Below are 20237 nucleotides of genomic sequence, written 5' to 3'. Positions count from 1 at the left end.
TTAATTTATTTTAAAAATATAAAAAAATTCATATATTTAAAATAATTTAAAAATATACTTAACAAAATTTTATTTGTTGAATCTAAACCTATCATTTATCTTCCCACTTTCCCTTTCCACACAAATTTTTTTCACTATTTACACATTCCCCTCAAACTCTCAATTCCACTTATCCCAATTCCAAAATTTTCCAACTTTTTCTCAATGTCCAACATAAAAATAAATAAACAAATTTAAATTTATATAGAAAAATAAAAATAAGAGAGAGAGAGGAAGAAACAGCTTGCATGGCAGTCACACCCATGATCAGAAAAATAGGGGTGGCAGCACGTGACCACTTTGTCCTTCAATATTTATGGTAAAATCCCTAATTTCCAGTGCCCCACTCACAAATATTTACCATAAATACCCTGAATTTATATTTTATATATATATATATATTATAAATATGCTCAGTGATTCAGTAATTTCTGTACTCTTCACAGGGAGCGAGTTGGCGCTTTTACTCTACACGTGCGCGTACACTTCCCATGCCTCTTCTGTGAAGTGGACCAAACCCCTTGAACCCACTCCTGTGTTTCGCACCACTCCCTAAAGTTCCCATTCTTACCCATCTCTGCCGCCAAAGAGAGAGTCATCCAATTAGTATGCTAATCGGACGGTGCGGGAGTGCGGATGATGGAAAACCAAGTTGTGGGCCGCGATACATGTAGGTTTCCTCCGTTTCTCTCTCTGATTATGGCCACCCTCTGCAACCACTGAGAAGAAATGAAAGGAGGAACGAAGACCGAGGCGGACGGAAGAAAATTTGGACGGGAGATTCGAAATATTTTACCTCTGTTTCCTTTGTTTTCTTGCAGCAAAAGCAGGGTTTGTTTCGTTTTCTTTGTTTTCTCCGTTTGTGTGGGTGGGATGCTGTTATATAAATTACAGCACAAGCTTTGAAGTTTGAGCTCAGAAACCAAAACCCCAGGTGAGGAACAGAGAGAGAGAAGAGGATTTTTTTGGTTAGGGGTTTTTTTTGCGAGGTTGATATGAGTAATTGGCTGGGATTTTCTCTGACTCCCCACCTGAGAATCGACGAGGGTTTTGGGAGAGATGAGCAGCACCAGCAACAAGGAGGTTTCGTCATGCCTTTGCGCTCTGATGGCTCTCTCTGTGTTATCGATCCTTTCAGGCGTCCAAGTGGAAGTGAAGGTGTGCATGACGCTATTGTTTCACTGTTTTTGTTGCTTATTTGGTTGGTTATCTACTGTTTGGTTAGTGGGAAAATTTGAAGTGCGATTTATGGTGACTTTTCTGATATTTTCTTTTATGTTTTTGATATGGGTATGTGATATTGTTTATTGGGTGTGTTGTAGATTGGAGATATGAGAACGATATGGGTGGCACTGATCCAAGCGGAGAGGCTCCAAAGCTTGAAGATTTCTTGGGTTGCTGTTACTCAAATTCTTCAGATGATAGAGTGAATGTGAATGCGCCACCAAGCTTCAACTCCAATGGAGAGCTTGAAGCAGACCCACCTCCACAAATCCAACCTTATCATCATCACTACAACGAGACCCCACAAACCCTAGTCACAACAACTCAGATTCAGCAGCAGTGTGGTTCAAACCCTAGTGGCCATAATAATTGTTTTTATCATGTACCTTTTGATCATAGTGCAACTTCAGTTTCTGGGTTCAAGTCATGGTTGCGCCAAACACCATTTTCTGGGGAAAAATCTTCTTCTTCTGCTTCTGCTGATCAGCCAAACAATTGTAACTTTCAATCACTGTCACTCACAATGAGTCCCAGCTCTCAACATGGGGGGGTCACTGCTGTTTCTTCTCCATTGCAAGCTGCTGAGAACCGGAAAAGGCAAGTTGGTGGGAAGGCTCTTACCAGAGAACCAGTTCCTCGGAAATCAATTGATACTTTTGGGCAAAGAACTTCTCAATATCGTGGTGTAACTAGGTATTGAAAGAAACAAATTTTAATTCTTTTCTTTTCTTTTCTTTGAAGAGAAAATTTTGATGGGTGGGTGATGAAATTTGTTTTAGGCACAGATGGACTGGAAGATATGAAGCCCATTTGTGGGACAACAGTTGCAGAAAAGAAGGACAAACAAGGAAAGGAAGGCAAGGTGGGAAGAGCTGCTCAGAGCTCAGAGTTCTGAATTTTGATTTCTGTTCTCTCCTTTTATGCTAACAATATTTATGACCCACTCTTTCTCAAAATTAATTTTGTTTTCAATCTCTGGAAGAGTATTCTAACAGTTACATTTCATGCAATTTCTGGTGGTGCATGGTCTCTTTTCACCAATTCCACTCTCAAACAGTTTATCTTGGTAAGTGGAATCTCTCCCATTTCCATTTCCATCTCCATGTCTCCCTCCATGTTAATTCTCTTCTGAAATTGTAAGAAAAAGCATTGGATGGTGTGCATCTCTCTTTCATTCTTTTTAATTATTTGTTGTTAATGTATTTGCTCATCAGGTGGGTATGATAAGGAAGAAAAAGCAGCTAGGGCTTATGATTTAGCGGCACTCAAGTATTGGGGTCCAACCACTCACATAAATTTCCCTGTAAGATATGTTTGGGTACTCAGAAAATGTTTCAAGTTCCAATCCGATATTTTAATAGTATGAGGAACCACTCACATAAAACTCCATCAGCTTAGTAGTTATGAGAAAGAGCTTGAAGAGATGAAGAACATGACCAGGCAAGAGTTTGTAGCCAACTTAAGAAGGTAATAATAAACAATCATATCTTTCAAACTTTGTATCCTTTCTGAAATGAAAATGGTGGGTTTTGATATAAAGTTTGACTGTTTTTTGAACAGGAAAAGTAGTGGGTTTTCAAGAGGGGCGTCTGTGTACAGAGGAGTGACGAGGTTGTGGCAGGAACCCAAAAAAAAAAAAAAAATTAAAAATTGCTTTAATGATAAAGCTTTCCATTATTTACTGCTGTTTGCAGCTTTTGCTATTATCATTTTCAATAATAGGCAAAACATTATGATACATGTGCATATGAGATTGACCATATATATTTGGCATAAAATTTAAGGTCCCCCATCAAAGTATCTATCCTCTTTTCCTCTTATCTGTCTAGTTGGTTTTCCTTATGTTTTGACAGACACCATCAGCATGGAAGGTGGCAAGCTCGAATAGGGAGAGTTGCAGGCAACAAGGACTTGTATTTAGGAACATTCAGTGAGTCCACTCCCACTTTCTTTCAACCCTTTAGTTAATTATATGTGCATCTTATTTGGTTTTAATATATGGTTTGTTTTAATTAACACCCACAACTTTGTATTTTGAATAGTTAGATCATAGACTAAGATTGATTATGTTTAGTAATTTGAGTTTTAGGGTTATGGGCAAAAGCGGAAAACCGTAATTCTTTGTTGCTTGACTAGGCCGAACCAATAAAACAGTACCTATCATCATCCTGGTTGGTTCGAGAAGTTTAATTAGTATGAATTTAGATTGAATTGTTGATGATGTTTAGGCACACAAGAGGAGGCTGCTGAAGCCTATGATATTGCTGCGATAAAGTTCAGAGGGACAGGTGCAGTGACCAATTTCGATATCAGTAGGTACGACGTCAAGAGGATTTGCTCGAGCTCCACCCTCATTGCCGGCGACCTTGCCAAACGGTCACCAAAAGAATCGGCTCCCCCCGCCCTGGAGGACTACAACTCTTGCGCATCCTCCACCTCGCCCCAACCCCTTCTGGCCATAACCAATGGCGAGCCCTCGGAGGAATTGCCTGACATGGTGTGGAGTTCCAACACCGAAGACCATCAGCAGCAGCAGAACACGAGCATCATAGCCACTGATACAGCGCTGGTGGCTTCAACTAGCCGGACTTCCTCGAGTCTGCACAGTCCAAAATGCCCCGGCGGTGGCAGTGGTGGACCAGGGGCTGATCAGTTTGGAGCTGGAGGTGCTGATTACCCTCAGGCATACTTCTCATTGCATGGCTCCAAGTATGAAGCCAGCAACGCCGGCGGTGATCACCCTGGGTCGGACCGGTTGAGGAATCTGGGCATGGTTCATCACCAGGTGCCCATGTTTGCACTCTGGAATGAGTGAAACCAGTGGGGAATGGGGATAAGGGTTTAGTTTTTTGAGTAGTGAATCATCAGTAGTGTTGGTGACAGAAAGCTATGGAAAATGTTTTGACAGGAAGAAATATTGGATTCAATAGTTCTAACAGTTCAAATCAAAATCTTGTGTTATAACTGTTCTTGACTGTTCTATTAACATTTTCAAGGGAAAATTGAAGAAGATGGCTTACATACATATTCTTGGCCCTCAACTGTTAAGGCTGTGTTTGTTGCTGAAAAATCTGGGGAAAATGAAAGAATAAAATAATATGGATTTTCATATTTATTTTTCTTATTTTTGAGAAATTAAATAATAAAAAATATTAAAGTTTCTAATTAATTTCAAATATATTTTCTTTTTTTATCAAAAAATAAATTTTACTGAAGGAAATATATTATCTGTCTGATGCAATCCGTTCAATGGTGATGTGGCACGATCGCAGCGGTTTAATCACATCGCATCACATCAAATCAGAAGTGTGAGAGAGGCGGGACACCGGAGCCCGATGCACCGGCGGCGCAGAGGATGGCACCTCGGATGTGCCCCCCAATAGGCAACAGCAGAGGGAACCAGGTGGTAGATTCAAGGTCTGCTAAAGTGCGCGGGGGTGTCCGGGCGCACTAACCTACAAAAAAGTCAAGAATTGGGGCTACGCCTTTGACTTTTTCCCACTCTCTCTAGGTTGTAGACAGGAGAGCGAAGGGGTGTGAGAATCCCTCGCTGCCCGTCTGAAGGGGTGCCTTAAATTGCGTGCCCTTAAGCCTTGCAGTTGTCTCCCTTCCATTTTCAGGCCCACACTTTCTATGGCGCGTGAACTTCACCACCCTCCTTTTTTTTAGCTTTTCCATAATGAAGAAAATAGAAATAGAAATAAAAGTAAATATTTTTATTAAATATATATAATTAAAATTATTTTTAAAATTAAAAATACTTTTATTAGAAATAAGAAACCCTTTATATTTTTTTTAAAATTTTAATATTTTGTATTTTTTATCATGATTGTTTTTTATTTTTGCTCTAATTTTATTTTTAAATTCTTAATTTTAAGAAAATTTGTAGATGAGTGAATGCCCACATCAAACACCAATTCAAGAAATCATAAAAAAAATGTTAATAAATAAAATCAGTAAATATCTCTATTTTTTTTATAAAAAAAACTTATATAATGCATTAATACCAAAAAAAAAAAAAAAATTGTGGAGATCACAAAAGACAGCACCAAGAATTATACAGTGGTCAAAGGATGAGCTCATCTCTTTATTCAGTGTCTATTTCTTCTTTTTTTTTTAAATAATAAATAATAATAATAATATTATTATTATTATTATTATTTAATTCTTGCTTTGGTTTTCAAACTCTGTTTGGAGAATATGTACGGACTGTGAAAGTGATGCTCACAGAAAATTTAGAGGTAGATTCGGAATCAGATGAAAATCTGATTAAACCCAGAAAAAATAAATAAATTAATATAAAAAAAAAAAAAAAAAAAATCTTAACATAAGGGCACAGAGAAGATATCTAGAGGACGAGATACTATGGACAGGGACATTTCTCTATCAACCTCTTTTTATGGTTTGTCTTTCTATTGTATATTTGGATGAAATCTTTGTAGGGCCCCTGTGCCCCCCCAAGCTTAGGGCTAGGGTTTGTTGCATGGATGGGTGTTCTACCCTTTGCCTTGTACTCCTTTCAACGACCATACCCCTTGCCAGCTTTAGGGTTTTGCTTCTTTTGTGCTTTTATTTGATTCCATTTTGGAAAATGTTTCATTTTGATTGGCCCATGTTCATAATGGCATGTATTGTAAATTTTTATAAACATCAAGGGCATTTTTATACCAATAATGATATTTATTATAATTTAAAAAAAATTAAAGACATTATATCATTTTGGTATTTATTAGAATGTATGGTATACATTTTGTGCTCAAATCTTATAAGTCCAAAATTAATACGTACAATAATGCATACAATAATGCATTTTGAGTTCAAATCTTATAAGTTTAGCTAAAATGGTTGATACAGGCTTTGTTTGTTGTTCGATTGATGATGAAGAAAGAGAATTCTTTGTCCAGTTCTCCACCTTAACGACAAAAAAAAGATTGATAAAAGTTTATCGAGTTTGATTCATAATGATCATTTATCGAAGAATGATTATAGTTCTCAAATGATTAAATAATTGGGAGCAATTTGCTTATAATACTTAGTTGACATTCATAAAAAGTATCTAATGAATTATGAATTCAATACATTCTATTTAGCAGAAAGACGGATATTTTTCACTCATTATCAAACAATTACTTGATACCATATCGAGCAACTAATTTTCTTAATAGTTTAATCATATAAGCTAAAGGTACATACTTAACACGAGTCACTACATTTAACTTATAAAAGTGCAATTTGGACGGATTGGATGGAGGATGGATTAGAACCCTAACCCATGTCAAACCCATTATTAATATGTTTAACCTCCAAACCCGGATTGAAAATTATCATATTATACCATATAATAAAATAAAATTTTAAAATTTAAATGTCATAACCTTAAAATATGTTTATTAGTTAGTGATCTAATATAAATGACAACTTGCAAACTCAAATTTCAATATTTTTAATAATTAAACAAATACATAAGCTTTTATAACTAAAAAGTAATAAATCATTGTCAAACATAATTAAAAATGAGAAAGGTTAGAGGGGTTTTTTTTGTTTTTTTTTTATTTTACATTTTTTTACATTAAAACTAAAATGATATAATTTAAAAATAATAATATATAGATTTAGATTTGAGTTATTGTCTGAACATTTAATTCATGTTAACCCTAATATTTTCATGTTAATATTTTTCTAATCTAACCCCGACTCTAATCCATTCAAACCTTGTTCATGCCAACTCAATTGAATATCGAACTTGCGATATTAATAATCATCCATGTATTTTCGATAAATTTGATAATATATTTTTTTGTACTTATAATAATAATAATAAAAAAAAAACCTTAAACTTGATTTCAAGTACTCAATGATAGTATGGGATGAGAGAGTAGGAGATCCAAAGTTGAAAGATGAAAAAGAAGGGGAGAGCATCAATATGAAAAGGCCATGTCCTTGTGGATGAGTCTAATAATTTAACAATGCCCATCACATTCCACACCTTCGTTTACTTCACTTTTACTCCCTTTCTCTGTCTCTTCAATTCCAACATCTAAAAAAAAGTGAAAAAGTTGCAGGATGATCCATGATTCTAACCTTGGAAGGTCAAATGTCTGTTTGGGTTTTTCTTTTTTCTTTTTTCTTTTTTTATTTTTGTTTAATTCTAATGGTACCATGTCCAACTTCCATTCCAATATCACCCATCACTAAATAAAAATATAAAAATAAATTATATTTATATAAAAATAAAATTGAGGTAACAAATAATATTTAATTAAAAGGAAAAATCATTACCTTTTTATTCTATGATTTTTTTATTTTTTTATTGAAAGGAGGGGGGGAAAAGCTGCAAAGTGACCCATGATTGTAGGATTGAAAGGGAAAATGGGTTTTGTTTTCTTTTCCTTTTGGATATTCTACTGGTATCATATCTACCTTTTGACCCATTGTTCAATTTGCATCATTCAATAAAAATATAAATAAATAAAAAATAAATTAAAAAATAAAATCTAATAATCTAAAAAAGAAAAGAGAGATTTAAATTAAAAAAAAAAAAGTTGAAAGAATAGTATTAAGAAAATAAAACTTGGAAGATGACAGAGAAAGGGGACTTTTTTATCACTTTGTCTTTTTTTTTTTTTTTTTTTTACATTTTCTTCTTAAAGTTTTTAGGTTGTAAAAAAAAAAAAAAAATCCTAACATTTGACCCTTCAAGGTTAAAATCATTGCCAACCCATTGTAAGTTTGTAACGTTGGGGGTCAAATGGGTTTTTCCTTTTTATTTTATTTTATTTTTTATTTTTTATTTATTATTATTTTTTGGGTGGTGGGGGTGAAGGGGGGATGGGATGAGGTGTGTTGATGGGACACCAGCATTGTTCCCTAGAGAGATGCCTTTGTTTGTTGATTAGTATAAATTTGCAGAGCTGACATTTTTGGGACACTGCACTGTCCACTCACTGCTGCGGCTGTGGCCCTAGATCCGGCCAAACATGCCTCTTGCTCTTCCCCCCTACCCTTCACTTCTGCAGTTCTACTTCTCTCTCCTCTCTCCTCTCACCTCCCCCCCATGTGACCTTTTATTTTTCATTTCCCCTTTTTTTTTTTTCAAATTTTAAACAATAAAATTTATCATGCAATAATAAAATAACAATATATATCAAAGTTATCCATTCTAAAGTGTTTTTAAAAAGCAGTCTACTTCAAAAAGTGTTTTTGAAAAACAAAAATCAAACTTTTCACAAAATTTATAAAAACAATTTCAAAAGTAAAAGAAAATTACTTGTCGAACAATATTTGATAAATACTTTTTTTTTAAAAGCACTTTCAAAGAAAAAGCTTCTCCTAAAAATATTTTGAATGGGAACAGGAACATAACTCTTTAAAATTATATTTAATAATATTTATATTTGAAGTGCTTTTATTAAAATATTTTTGAATATATATTTTAAATATATGTCGAGTAAGTGACTACCCCATTAACCAGACTTTTCAATCCTCATTCAACTAAGCAATGAGAGTCGACGACCCTTTTAGAAAAATAATATTTTAGAAAATATTTAAAATTCATATTTTCTTACTTGATGTAAAATAAAGAAATTAATTAAACTTAAAATTTACGCAAAATAAGATAAATCTCATTAATACAAACCTATTTATTTTATATCCCATGTTATTAATTTACTCTTATAATAATTGATTTTATATTTAAGTATTTATTTATTTATTTCATAAATTTTCCTAATTTGCAGTATTATGTCAATATATATTTTTTTTCCAACTGTCCTAATTAATTTTTTTTTCTCCCTTCTACACTTTATAATTTAGTTTTCTTATTACTATCATTATCCACCAATCACACCAAAGTAACCACCATCATTTTTTGTACTCTTACAATAATAATAATTTTTCTTTTCTCTATTTTCCAAAACTTTTTCATTCTATCATAAATTCTCTTTATCTTTATTTTCTTCTTCATATTTTCTTCACATTGAATATCCATATTTTCTTTATTTGATTTATCTTGAAAGTATAAATATATACAATAAAAATAAAAATAATTTAAAGAGGTGAAAATAAAAGAAATATATTTAAATGAGTATTTACCAAAAAAATTATTGAATTTAATTTTTTTTGGTCAATTACTTCATTTTTTCTCCTCTAAATCATTATTTTTTATTTTTTATTTTAATCTTCCTCTCAAAATTTGGCTTAAAAGAATGATATAATATCCCATCAAATCAATTAGAAAAGCAATCCAATGAAATTATTTTTTTATTAGAGAAAAGTGCAATCCATTATTTACTACTTTTAAAAGTTGTCTTCCTATTTGCATGTAAAGCTTTAGAGAGAAGGATGGGTCAAAAGTTGAAAGTTAAAACCCAGTTTGGGAATTCATCTTTATGTTATTACAAATTTTCAACCCCAAGCCCAATCCATGCTTCACATTGCACAAGCCCACCCAACTTAAAGCCCAAAAGTTTCATCATTGCAACTTTGTTTTTGTTTTTTGAAATAGTGGCACATGTCAAACATTTATTTAAAAAAAAAAACATTTTTTAAACTAAAAAAGTTTTTTAAAATCAATATCAAACGGTTTCTAATTAGTTTTTTAAAATCACTGTCAAACGGTCTCTAATTAGTTTTTGTAAAAAAAAGTGTTTATAGTACTCTTAAAATAACTATAAATTGAATATAAATCATATTTAATATAGCTTCTTAAATATTAAAAATAATTTTCCAAGGTTAAATGTAATTTCAAGAAATGTTTAAATGTATGTTTATTTTATTAAAAATTTTAAAATATTACAATTATTTTTATAATAAAATAATTGAAAAATACAATTCATGAACTCAAAATTTAATGGCACTATTATAGTAATAATTTATACTCCTTCAATTATTAAACATACAATTTAAATTCTATTCTAAAATATTCCTAAATATATTTTTCTTACATAAAATCAATTACTATAATAAAAGTAATTATTTCTTTTTTTTTTTTGGTCAAAGTTGTAAGCAACAATTATTTAGAAAACTTGTAGGTTATTAGTTTGCATATTTATAAAATAAATTTTTAAAAAAGGTGGTATTTTTGGAAAATTAATTAATTAATTTATTTTTTTGTTTTTTCCCTGATCACTCTGAATTATTATTCATTGGATTCCAACAATGTGTAGTCATTCCACATGACTTGAATATTCTAATGACAAAAATAAATTTCTTTCTTTGATTGACCATGTGTCACCCATGTTAATGGATTCAAGCCCACAAATCTTAGTTTATTTTTTCAATCTTAATTTTCTTTTAAATATCAAATCATGACTATGTTGTTAAAACATGAGCTTTCATTCCTTTATTCTTAGTTCCCATGTTTGATTAAACAAAAGTAGTAAAAAAAAAATTAGGAATTTATTTATTATGAAAAATTTGAAGGAAAATAAAATATAATTAAAATTAATTAAAAAAATTATATTAATAAATAGCACTTACAAGTGGGAAAATACTGCAAAGCAGACTGAAAAGTATGGAAATGGCTTCATTTTTGGAGAGAATTTGTAAAGAAAATGTGTTTGAATTTAGATAAAATATGGATGAAGAAGAAGTTGAAAGTAAGATTTGGGACCATCGATAATTTTAGCTGGAAATAATGGGACCCAAATGATCCTACATGGAGTGAGGCATTGAGGCAAGTTTTCTCTCTTTCTCTCATTTTCTCGCCACTTTGTCTCTCCTAATGAGAGGTATTCACACTCTTTGCTGGCGATCCATGACCCAATTTAGGTAACCGTTGAATCCAGCGGAGACTTTCTCCTCTATCTAATCCAAGATCAGATTTTCAGCCCCCAAATTCACGCCCCATTTCCGCCACCCAGAGAACCCTAGTTCCTAATCTTTGAAGGTTCAGTGTATCTGGATTTTGAAGAGGAAATCGAGAATCTGGGGCGGTGCCCATTTGACCCATTTGGTTAATTGTTGGCTGGAGGCAGAAATCTCGAAGACCCAGATCGGGGAATGATCATGATTATGAAACCCTAGAGTGTTTGTTTTTCTGGAATTTGCAGAGGGAAGAAAGAGTTTTGGGCTGAATCCAGATGAGAAAAGGATTAGAGGGCCTAACCTTAACCCCTCATTGATTGTAAAAGTGTGAATCTTGGATTGTTGTTTTATGGAACAGCCGTTTTCTACATTGTTGTTTGTAATTCTAGGGTTTGGTTTCTGTATTTATGCTGTTCTCGTTGATGCTCAGTCAAAAGTTGAATCGAAACCCAATACAACACCCCCTCCGCCCTCTCCGCCACCTCCGCCGGCAGTTCCACCACCTCCTACACCGTTGTCACCACCACCTCCGCCGCCATCGCCATCTCCTCCTCCGCCGCCATCGCCATCTCCTCCTCCACCGCCATCACCTTCTCCGCCGCCATCACCTCCTCCTCCTTCACCACCGCCGCCGCCACAACGACCACGACCACTAACACCACCAACGCCGCCGACCCCTAATCATCACTCTAGCAAGAAGAATTCGACTAGTCATTCAAAAAATGCAGCTACAGATCCTACATCCAACGTCAATCCGAATCGAATGAACAATGACACTGCAGAGCATCATCATGACCAAAAAATCAATCTGGGGAAGACGATTGGGCTGTTGTTTGTCGGCATTGCAGGGATTTTGCAAATTTGTGTAGTGGGGTTCTTGACTTTCAAGAGAAGACAGCTTCTAAAGCTCAAGGACAGATATGAAACTTGTTCTTCTTCTTAATTAATTTTTATAATTTTAATTTTCTGTATCTCATTTCTCATTGATTCTTTTGAGCTGAGATTCTTTGGTGGGCGGATGAATACGAATGGAATCGGTGATTGGTTGATTGTAGCATTGGTTTCTTTTCAGTTTCACTGTAAATGAGTAAATGTTGATTGGCATTTTCTTTTCTCATTCTCCCAGAATTTTCTACTCGTTTCTCTTTGTTTTGTTTACATAATTTGTAATTCAAAGCAGAAGAACTTTCTTTTCCCTATTGAGACATGGTGGCTGCTTCCATTTTCGGTTTTGGCTAACCTAAGGAATCATGAAAAGATCCCTTCCTTTTTCTTCAATGATGATCTCTACTTTTCTAAACTGTAATTAGCTTTATATGACTTCTAGTTTACTCTGTGTTCATGCTATTATTACAGGTGAATGTGTTCTGTTTTAAACAATATCAAATGATATGAATTTACTACAAATTGTCATCCCGATCGGAGTTTTCAAATGGTCTTCATACGAATTTTGGTACATTGTTTACTATTTGGAAATTTTAGAAACATGAACTGTACTCAAATCAATGAAGTTTCCTGATGAGTTAATGTGCTATAGGACTTGAAGGAAAAAAGATGGGGGTACTATAAACTTTTTGTTAACGCCCCTCTCTTGTTTCTGATCTTCAAAACCACAGGAACAAAGAGTGTGTTCCATTTATCTAGCTCACCTGAGGGTTTTGAACTATGTTGTATATCTCATATAAGCAGAACTACCTTGAAGTTTTCTTTGTTATAGTTTCTGGGTTGTAACATTTTTCATGGTATTTCCCTTGTTTGATGTTAATTTCTCTGGGTTGATGGCTCTGTATCACACTATGCTGGAGTCCTCAATACAAAGGTAAATGAATATATTTCTTAGTCATTGTACCATTGTTGTTCAATGGGCACTTTTAATGTACCATTTACTACTTGTTTTGGTCAGATTTGTCAGAATTATTCCAGTTTCTCGGAAAATAGATTCGTCCAGGTACTTTGTCATGACTGAATGACTTGAAGATGAGAGCAAATGGGTGTTTAGTTAAATGTGTGTTTCCTCCACTATTCTTAAACTCCTCATGCATTAAATTTTTAAAAGAGAAGAAGCACTTAAATCCTCTGTAAAATTATTAAGGCTATATGTGATGACATTCATGTAATTTTGCTAATTTTATGTGAGCAAGCTACATTTTATTACATTTGATTCTGTTCGTCTTTTGTTCTTGTGTTCATTTGTCTCACTATTATGTTTATATGTTTGGTATATGATTTCTCTTTGCTTCTAATTCATCCACACACAATTCTCCTAAACAACCTGTTGCATTTTCACAGCTCCCTGCTCATATTCCATTTCAAATGTTATCAAACTTGAGTTGGAATGTTACCGGGTATGACCCAAATTCATGTTTAAAATTAATAATATCATGTTCTTAGGTTGTTCTTATTATCATGCGCTGATGTTGCCGGATAATATCATTGTTCTACATTGTGCTATTGTTTCGGTTTTTATCTTCTTTAGAAGAGATACACAACAGAATCATGAACTTTGGATCAGAGTTTTGTGCTATGTTCATGTTTTTTTTTTCAGTATTAAAAGATACATTTCTTGGATTTGAATTCAATAAAGCTTGCCTTTTGGTGGTTGTAGTGTTGAAAAGTCTGTATCCTAGTCTCCATTTTCAAGTGTATGCACGCTATGAACCAGTTATACAGCCCCAGCACCCGAAAAACACAAAGAAAACACAGTTTTGGTTAGGGTTGTTGAGAAAAGGCTCTGGGCCAGGCTGGTCCATACAAAGATCATTCTGAAAACAAAGAACTTCTAGAATCTTATGTGTGTGTCCCCTTTGTGTTCAAACTCTTGGAAATATGAATCTTACTACGCTTGCTTGCAAATATTAGGTGTGGGACTTGTGGAACTGTTCTGGGTACCAGGTTTGTCTCCTAATTCCCTGCAAATCATACACACTAAATTCCTATATGTAGGCTTTGTCTCTAACCTCTGATCCAGATTTGGGAAACATGCGGATTCATTGCTGTCTCGGGGCGAAAGACGAAGTCATGCATTTGGAGTTTCTGATCAAGCAGATGGATTAGGGTTAAGGGCATGCAGCTGTATTTTGATTTTGTGATTAAGCAGATGGATTAGGGTTCTGGTATTTGCTTGCCAACAGGAGGAGATCTGCGTTCTTCTTTACTGATGTTGAATCTGCATTCTAGAAATTGGGACAGCTTTCATCTCAGAAAATTTTCTATATTCAAATGAAAATTATAGACATTTTTTTTACTGAGTTGGGTTGGGGTTTGCTTCCAATCCAAGCCCAACCCGAGCCCAACCCAAACTCAACTTGAACCTTAACCCAATCCTACTTCTAATCCAAACTGCTCAATCCAAATTTAGGTTAAGTTGATGTTAGATTTGGGTTGTTTGGGTTATATGAGTCAAATTTTGTTTATGCCAATTTTAAATACTAAATGATAATTATTCTTGGATAATAATAAAAAATTAGTTATTTTTTAGAAAAATGAAATAATATGCTGTAATTAGATTTGATATTTTTAAAAAAATTATTTAAAGACATTTCAATGAAATATTACTATAAATAATAATAAAAATGATAAAATATTAAATTAGATTAAATTATAATCATTCAAGCTCTAGATTCAAGTTAATCCAAATTAAGTCTAGGATGAAAAGCTTAATTTGAACTTAATTGCAATATTAAAAATGTTTTTTCAAATTCATTGAATGGATTCAGAATAGGTCGGCCAATGGGGGACCCAATTTCACCCCAGACATCCAATGAAGTCTATTGGCAAAATTGATAATTAAAAAAAAAAAAAATAATAAAAACAAAATTTCTGAATTTCAAGTGGGCCCTCCAAAATTGCACAATCATGAGGTCATGACTGATCAAATGAACAGTGTCTCTAATCAGTGAAGTAAAACAGTGTCTGAGGTTTGACCCACTACCCATCCACCTGATCATAAGAATTTTTAAAAAATAATAGTAAATTATATATATATATATATATATTTATTTTTGTGCGGAAGTGTCTCAGGCAGAAGAGCCCGCACATTGGAGGGCTGAGATCATCTCCAGTTCAGCATCTGAACTGAATTTGCCACGTGGCACAAGGATGGGGGATGAAGCAGAGATGTACAGTTTGTGTCGATGGTGGGTGCCTGTGAACCGTACGATTACGAGGGGCGGTGCTGCTACATGTCTTATTGACCGTACGATTTGTTTTTTTTGAAATTTGTACAGGTGAAGCTGCCCCGCACCAGATATAGCAGTCGGAGTTATGTCACATCGTACGTGACTACGTACTCTCTTCTCATTATTCCCTAGTTGCCCTTTTCTTTCTTTGACAACCACGATACTGCCACTCATTGTGACTCGGTGAGTCCACTCAAGTCTCTTCACCTCTTAGCAAGTAACATCTTTGATTGGAAGGCGCTTTGGTTGAGAGGGCTCTCTCACTTTAGGATTCGAAGGTCTTCATTTTTTAAAGTCATTTTCTAATCAAATAGAGATATTATAATTGAATTTAATGATTCTAATATCATTTATAATAATTTGCTCTCAACTAAATAGATTTGAAGAGCCTTAAAGTTTTTAAAATGTGTTTATAGTTAAAATAAACCTATACAAATATAATTTTAAGAACTTTTTTTTCTCGATGTATGATATGACAATCATAATCTAACCTCTAATAAACATTTGTTTATTTGATTTGACTACCAAATGTTGCTTTCATTGTATTGCGTGTGGGCATGTTTGCGTAGGTTAAATCTATTATCCTTTAGAGCATATTTTGAGGTGTCACGAATGCAAACAACGTTATTGGGTGGGTGGGGGGAAGTAACATCTTTGAGTGAGTGAAGTAGAAGGCTTTTTGGCTCATGGGCTCTCCCACTTTGGGATCGAAAGTCTTCATCTTTAAAAGTTGTTTCGTTATCAAATTGAGATTATAATCAACTTTAATAACTTTAATACCATTTGTAACAATCTACTTCCAATCAAATGGATTCGAAAAGCTTTACAGATTTTAAAACGCGTTAATAGTTAAAATAGACCTATGCATATATATATAGTTTTAAGAACTTTTTCCTTATTTGGCTGTGTGATATGACAGTTATAGCCTAACTTTGGATAAACATTTGTCTATTTGATTCGACCAGCACATGTTGCCTTCAGTGTATTGTATGTGGGCATGCATGCGTGTGTAGGTCAAGGTCCTTGGAAAGACATTCGACCTCAAATCAAAGAGCTTTTTGGGTTCAAATCTATTCTACTTTAAAGCATGCTTTGAGCTGTCAAGGATGCAAAGAGTGATGTGGGGGGGCAAGACTTGCACTTAGCAAGTAGCATCTTTGAGTGGGTGAGGTAGAAAGGGTAGCTGCAACAATTATTAGTGGATCAAACTTGAGAAAGGCAACTAGGGGGGAGGGGGTAGTGTGAGGAGAGAGAGGTAGGTTTTTCCAGCTATGTGTTTGACAGCTTTGTGGCCGTAGGTCTCTCATTTTAAGAGCACTGAAACATGAGCTTTTATCTTGTCCTAAGCTACACCCAGTGTCTTTGCTGTGGAGGAGAAAAAGAAAAGCCGAAGAGACTTGTACTATCACTATGCCATTTTCAGTCTTAACTTTTGTTTTATTTTGAATTCATTACCCCCCTAAGAATGGAGGGTCTGCACCTGAAATGGTGATCATGGGTGAATTGAGATTGGTGAGATTGACTAGTGGGTAATAATAAGCCTTGATCTAGGTTTTGAACATTTCATCTAAAAATTAGAAAAGTGTAGTTTATCTTTTTATGATATTTGATATCATTTTAAGAATCATCCTTTTTGGATAATCTTTTCTCGATTTTAAGAGTGACATTGTTACACCCTAACAACAAAATGTGGTAAATTGAAAATTGAAAATCATCCCGGGATTCATGGGGAGTGAAGGTTCGTCAAGATTAATGAATTCAATGAGTAATTTAGTTGAACTTTGAGATAGAATTATCCTTATTTCACTTGAGGATGGTAGGATGATGCTTTTGAAATTGGGAGAACTTTGAGATAAGATTTAATGGAAAATGCCACTAATTGTCTTGAAATCACACAAGAATGATTCCAATGAAAGGAAAAAAACATCATCTAGGACACAAGATGGAGAGCCTAGGAGTAGTAGTCAGTTAGGGCAAATAAGGACATACTCAAATATAAAGAGGGCATTTGTGGTGGCACAGATGGTTTGTTGCATCTGCCTATAAATGATGAATTTGATGATAGGAATGTTTTTTAGGCAGTGTGGGAACTATGGGTTTTTTTTTTTTTTTTTCAGTATATGAAGGTGTAATTATGAAGTGCCCATGCAAAGTTTACACCCAAACAGAGTCTTCAATTTTCAATAGCATTAATAGAAACCAGTCCAAAGAAGCAACACTGACCAGCAGAGGGGGAAGCTCAGAAAGAGAAGAGAATGCAGGTCTTGTTTGCCAAACACAAAAAAGGGGTTCATCCCCTTTTGCAGCATAATCTGGGGAAATAACATTGATGGTGACAAAAGAGCATGACTATAGCTTGTTGGGTCCCTCTTTCTGAAGTACAATAAGCAGAAGCCAAAGGGAAAAGAAAAGGTGGCCACAACTCACAAAACAACATAGAGATTAGAGAACAACTCAAACTCAAACTCAAAAACCATATCAAGATGCTTCCTGTCAAACAAACAAGTCTACAAATTCAAACATGTTTCTTTAAGGATAAGAATGAAAATTAGCAACTCAGAAAGCACAAAGACAAGAATCCTCCTATAGGCCCTACATTATTCATCCGCACATTTGGCAAAAGAAACTTCCTTCAGTCACAAAATCAACAAGAAAAGCATTGACCCACCAGTCAAGTACTTTTTTGGCCATGATCAGAAGAACCAGTATTGAGAACTCATCCATCTGCACAAGGGGGAAAAATGAAGTAGAAGATGAGACTTAGCAGAAAAGGGAAAATAAAGGGCAAGAAGGCCAAATCTGAAGTGAAGTCTAAGTACCAGTTTGGATTCTGGAATCCGATGCAAGAAGCTTGTGTGAGGACATTGGGATTGAAATTGAGAGCTGGGTGGTGGAGAATGATGCATGGGTTGGTGGATCCTCCTCAAGGTCAAGCCAGGAGTCTCTGTTCTTTAGAGGCCACTCTCCAAAGAAATGGTGGAGAGGCTTCTGGGCTTCACCATCTCTCTCTACTTTAATTGGCCTTGACGATTTGAAATCAGTGCCCAAGACAAAGCAGTGCTGCTGCTCTTGCTGTTCTTGCTGCTGTTTGGGATTATCAGCGGGGCTTTGATACTGAAAGTGAGAGTATCCCTTGGAGGAACTCATTGTTAATGGAGTATATGAATCATGTAGGCCCCTTACAGTCCCTGAAGCTTCTGGGAAGAAAGCTCTCTCATCCACACCCTCCCTCATTCCATGATGATGCCTATTACAAACAAAAATCATAACATTTGTTAAAGTAAACATATTGATAAAAATAAGCCAACAGTTAGATATTGTTTTTGTACCTGTAATCCCTATCAGCCTGGGAATAAGACCCAGAGTCCAAAAACAGATGATGGGTGCTGTAACTGCTGGTGGCCTGAGGTGATAGGCAAGAACCAGGAGGTCTAGAAGAGGAGGGATGAGGGTAGAGGAAGGGATAAAGAGAGGTGTTGTGGTAGGAATGGTGATGGGGATGGGAGGTTTCAGAAGTCATTGAAGAAGAGAGAGGAGAGAGAGGAGAGAGAGAGTAAGAATTGGTGGTGGTGGAGGAAGGATTTGAGTTGATTGATGAGATGGTTGGTGAAGGGTTTGTAGCTGAAATAACTTCCACAGGCTTTCTTGAACGGTTTTTGCCTCTGTGCATGTGTCTCTCACAGTATTTTGAATCTGGGTATGCTTCTTTGGAGCACCTCCATTTCTTGCCATCAGTTCTTCTGCACCTTCCTGGCTCTGGGTCTGCTTTCCTGCCAAACCCCATCTGAAAACAACCCCACCCAACTGCAAACACAGACACAAAACCCAGAGTTCCCAGACCATTTTTCACCAAAAACATCAGTTTCTAAAAGTACCCACCAAGAGAAAAAAACACTAAAAAACCATGAAAATGAAAATGTCCTTGCATGCTTACTGGGTTGGTGAGGAAATAGCCTTGAAGACAATGAAGAGTCCAAGCTTCTTTTGACAGTGCAGATGAGATCAGCTGGGATTGGTACTCCTGACACTATATATTTGAAGATAAGAGCTTGATGTTCAAGCTCTTGCCACTGTGATGCTGTGAAAGGAGACCTGTTTCTTGCACTCATCATCATTTAAGAAAAAAGAAAACCCAATAGGAAAAACAACCCCCCAAACAAAAAAGACCCAAGATGAAGAACAAGAAGGAAGAACAGCTTAAAAGATCTCAGAGACACAGAGAAAGAGGGGTTGTTGCTGTTGTTGGGCTGAGAGTTTTGAGGGGTATTTTTTCAGGGTCCATTGGTTGCAGAATCTTCTGTGCATGGATAAAACTAATGGCTCTGATGATACTGATGATACTACTGCTTCCTCTCTCTCTCTCCCCCTATCTCTCCTTACTCTGCTCTTATAATGACTGCACCTCTGTTGCTTCTGCTTCTTCTGCCTCTGCTCTGATGCCTTTGTTGCTGCTCTTGTCTCTGCCACCTTTACAGAAATCCATAAACAAATGTATAGTGACAGGAAGGAGAGAGAGAGAGAGAAAAAAACACTTCTTTAATATCACCTTCCTTATTTTGCATCCTTGAATAGTGCTCTCCACACCTCATAAACCCTCAGAAAAGGCTCACTTGACATGCAAAATACATAGTGGATATAGCAATCCCTTCTCTTCTGTGTTTTAGGTCTTTGAAACTTGGAGTAATAGACAGTGTGTATTTATGTGTAGGCCTCATAGCTGAGACCCTGCCTTCATAGTACGGTTCTCTCCACTTCCTCTTTTACTTTTCATTTCCCCCCTTCAGCCCCTTTTTTCACATCTACCCCCTCTCCAACTCTGGAAAATTTTAAAGTGTTTTCAGTCAAAATATATTGCTTTCATTTGCCATTTTTATCAGTAAGCTCACCAAAGTATAACCCACAAATGGCTCATCCCAAAGCTCGAACATGATAACAATTCCTGGATATTGAAAACCATTTTGAAAAAAAGAATATGATTAAGGCTATGAAAAA

General features: G+C 35.1%; 3 protein-coding genes across 4 annotated transcripts; 2 read left to right on the top strand and 1 right to left on the bottom strand.

The window, feature by feature from the left end:
* Positions 1 to 749: 749 nt before the first annotated feature.
* Positions 750 to 4269, top strand: LOC100259954 (AP2-like ethylene-responsive transcription factor AIL1). The gene is made up of 9 exons (XM_010656140.3): positions 750 to 1197; positions 1362 to 1956; positions 2043 to 2125; positions 2321 to 2329; positions 2478 to 2566; positions 2657 to 2730; positions 2824 to 2874; positions 3117 to 3193; positions 3492 to 4269. Exons 1-9 carry the CDS (start codon positions 1035 to 1037, stop codon positions 4076 to 4078), a joined length of 1728 nt encoding a protein of 575 aa, XP_010654442.1. The 5' UTR covers positions 750 to 1034; the 3' UTR covers positions 4079 to 4269.
* A 6534-nt stretch (positions 4270 to 10803) lies between these two features.
* Positions 10804 to 12274, top strand: LOC104880204 (classical arabinogalactan protein 9). The gene has a single exon (XM_010656139.3). The coding sequence runs from the start codon at positions 11417 to 11419 to the stop codon at positions 12008 to 12010; it is 594 nt and encodes a 197-aa protein (XP_010654441.1). The 5' UTR covers positions 10804 to 11416; the 3' UTR covers positions 12011 to 12274.
* A 5431-nt stretch (positions 12275 to 17705) lies between these two features.
* LOC100247998 (growth-regulating factor 1) lies at positions 17706 to 20013 on the bottom strand. Of its 2 annotated transcripts, none has more exons than XM_010656137.3 (5): positions 19792 to 20013; positions 19180 to 19712; positions 18575 to 19049; positions 18065 to 18492; positions 17706 to 17969 (listed from the first exon to the last, which is right to left on the bottom strand). In XM_010656137.3, exons 2-5 carry the CDS (start codon positions 19358 to 19360, stop codon positions 17962 to 17964), a joined length of 1092 nt encoding a protein of 363 aa, XP_010654439.1. In that variant the 5' UTR covers positions 19361 to 19712; positions 19792 to 20013; the 3' UTR covers positions 17706 to 17961. The 2 variants fall into 2 exon arrangements, with proteins under 2 accessions (XP_010654439.1, XP_010654440.1); XM_010656138.3 differs by having other exon boundaries at positions 19180 to 19705.
* Between the last annotated feature and the right edge of the window lie 224 nt (positions 20014 to 20237).

Source organism: Vitis vinifera, chromosome 9, assembly GCF_030704535.1.
Source record: "Vitis vinifera cultivar Pinot Noir 40024 chromosome 9, ASM3070453v1".
In the NCBI taxonomy this organism is placed as follows: domain Eukaryota; kingdom Viridiplantae; phylum Streptophyta; class Magnoliopsida; order Vitales; family Vitaceae; genus Vitis; species Vitis vinifera.
The sequence above is the reverse complement of the archived record's forward strand: the minus strand, read 5'-3'. Positions and strand labels throughout refer to the sequence as shown.

Excerpts from the sequence above, each read along its gene's own strand:
- LOC100259954 (XM_010656140.3), top strand. The coding sequence starts at position 1,035 with ATGAGTAATTGGCTGGGATTTTCTCTGACTCCCCACCTGAGAATCGAC. Across the intron at positions 1,957-2,042 it reads CAATATCGTGGTGTAACTAG|GCACAGATGGACTGGAAGAT; the intron begins GTATTGAAAGAA and ends AATTTGTTTTAG. Across the intron at positions 2,731-2,823 it reads TTTGTAGCCAACTTAAGAAG|GAAAAGTAGTGGGTTTTCAA; the intron begins GTAATAATAAAC and ends TTTTTTGAACAG.
- LOC100247998 (XM_010656137.3), bottom strand. The coding sequence starts at position 19,360 with ATGATGATGAGTGCAAGAAACAGGTCTCCTTTCACAGCATCACAGTGG. Across the intron at positions 19,050-19,179 it reads GCTATTTCCTCACCAACCCA|TTGGGTGGGGTTGTTTTCAG; the intron begins GTAAGCATGCAA and ends CTGTGTTTGCAG. Across the intron at positions 18,493-18,574 it reads CAGGCTGATAGGGATTACAG|GCATCATCATGGAATGAGGG; the intron begins GTACAAAAACAA and ends TGTTTGTAATAG.
- LOC104880204 (XM_010656139.3), top strand. The coding sequence starts at position 11,417 with ATGGAACAGCCGTTTTCTACATTGTTGTTTGTAATTCTAGGGTTTGGT.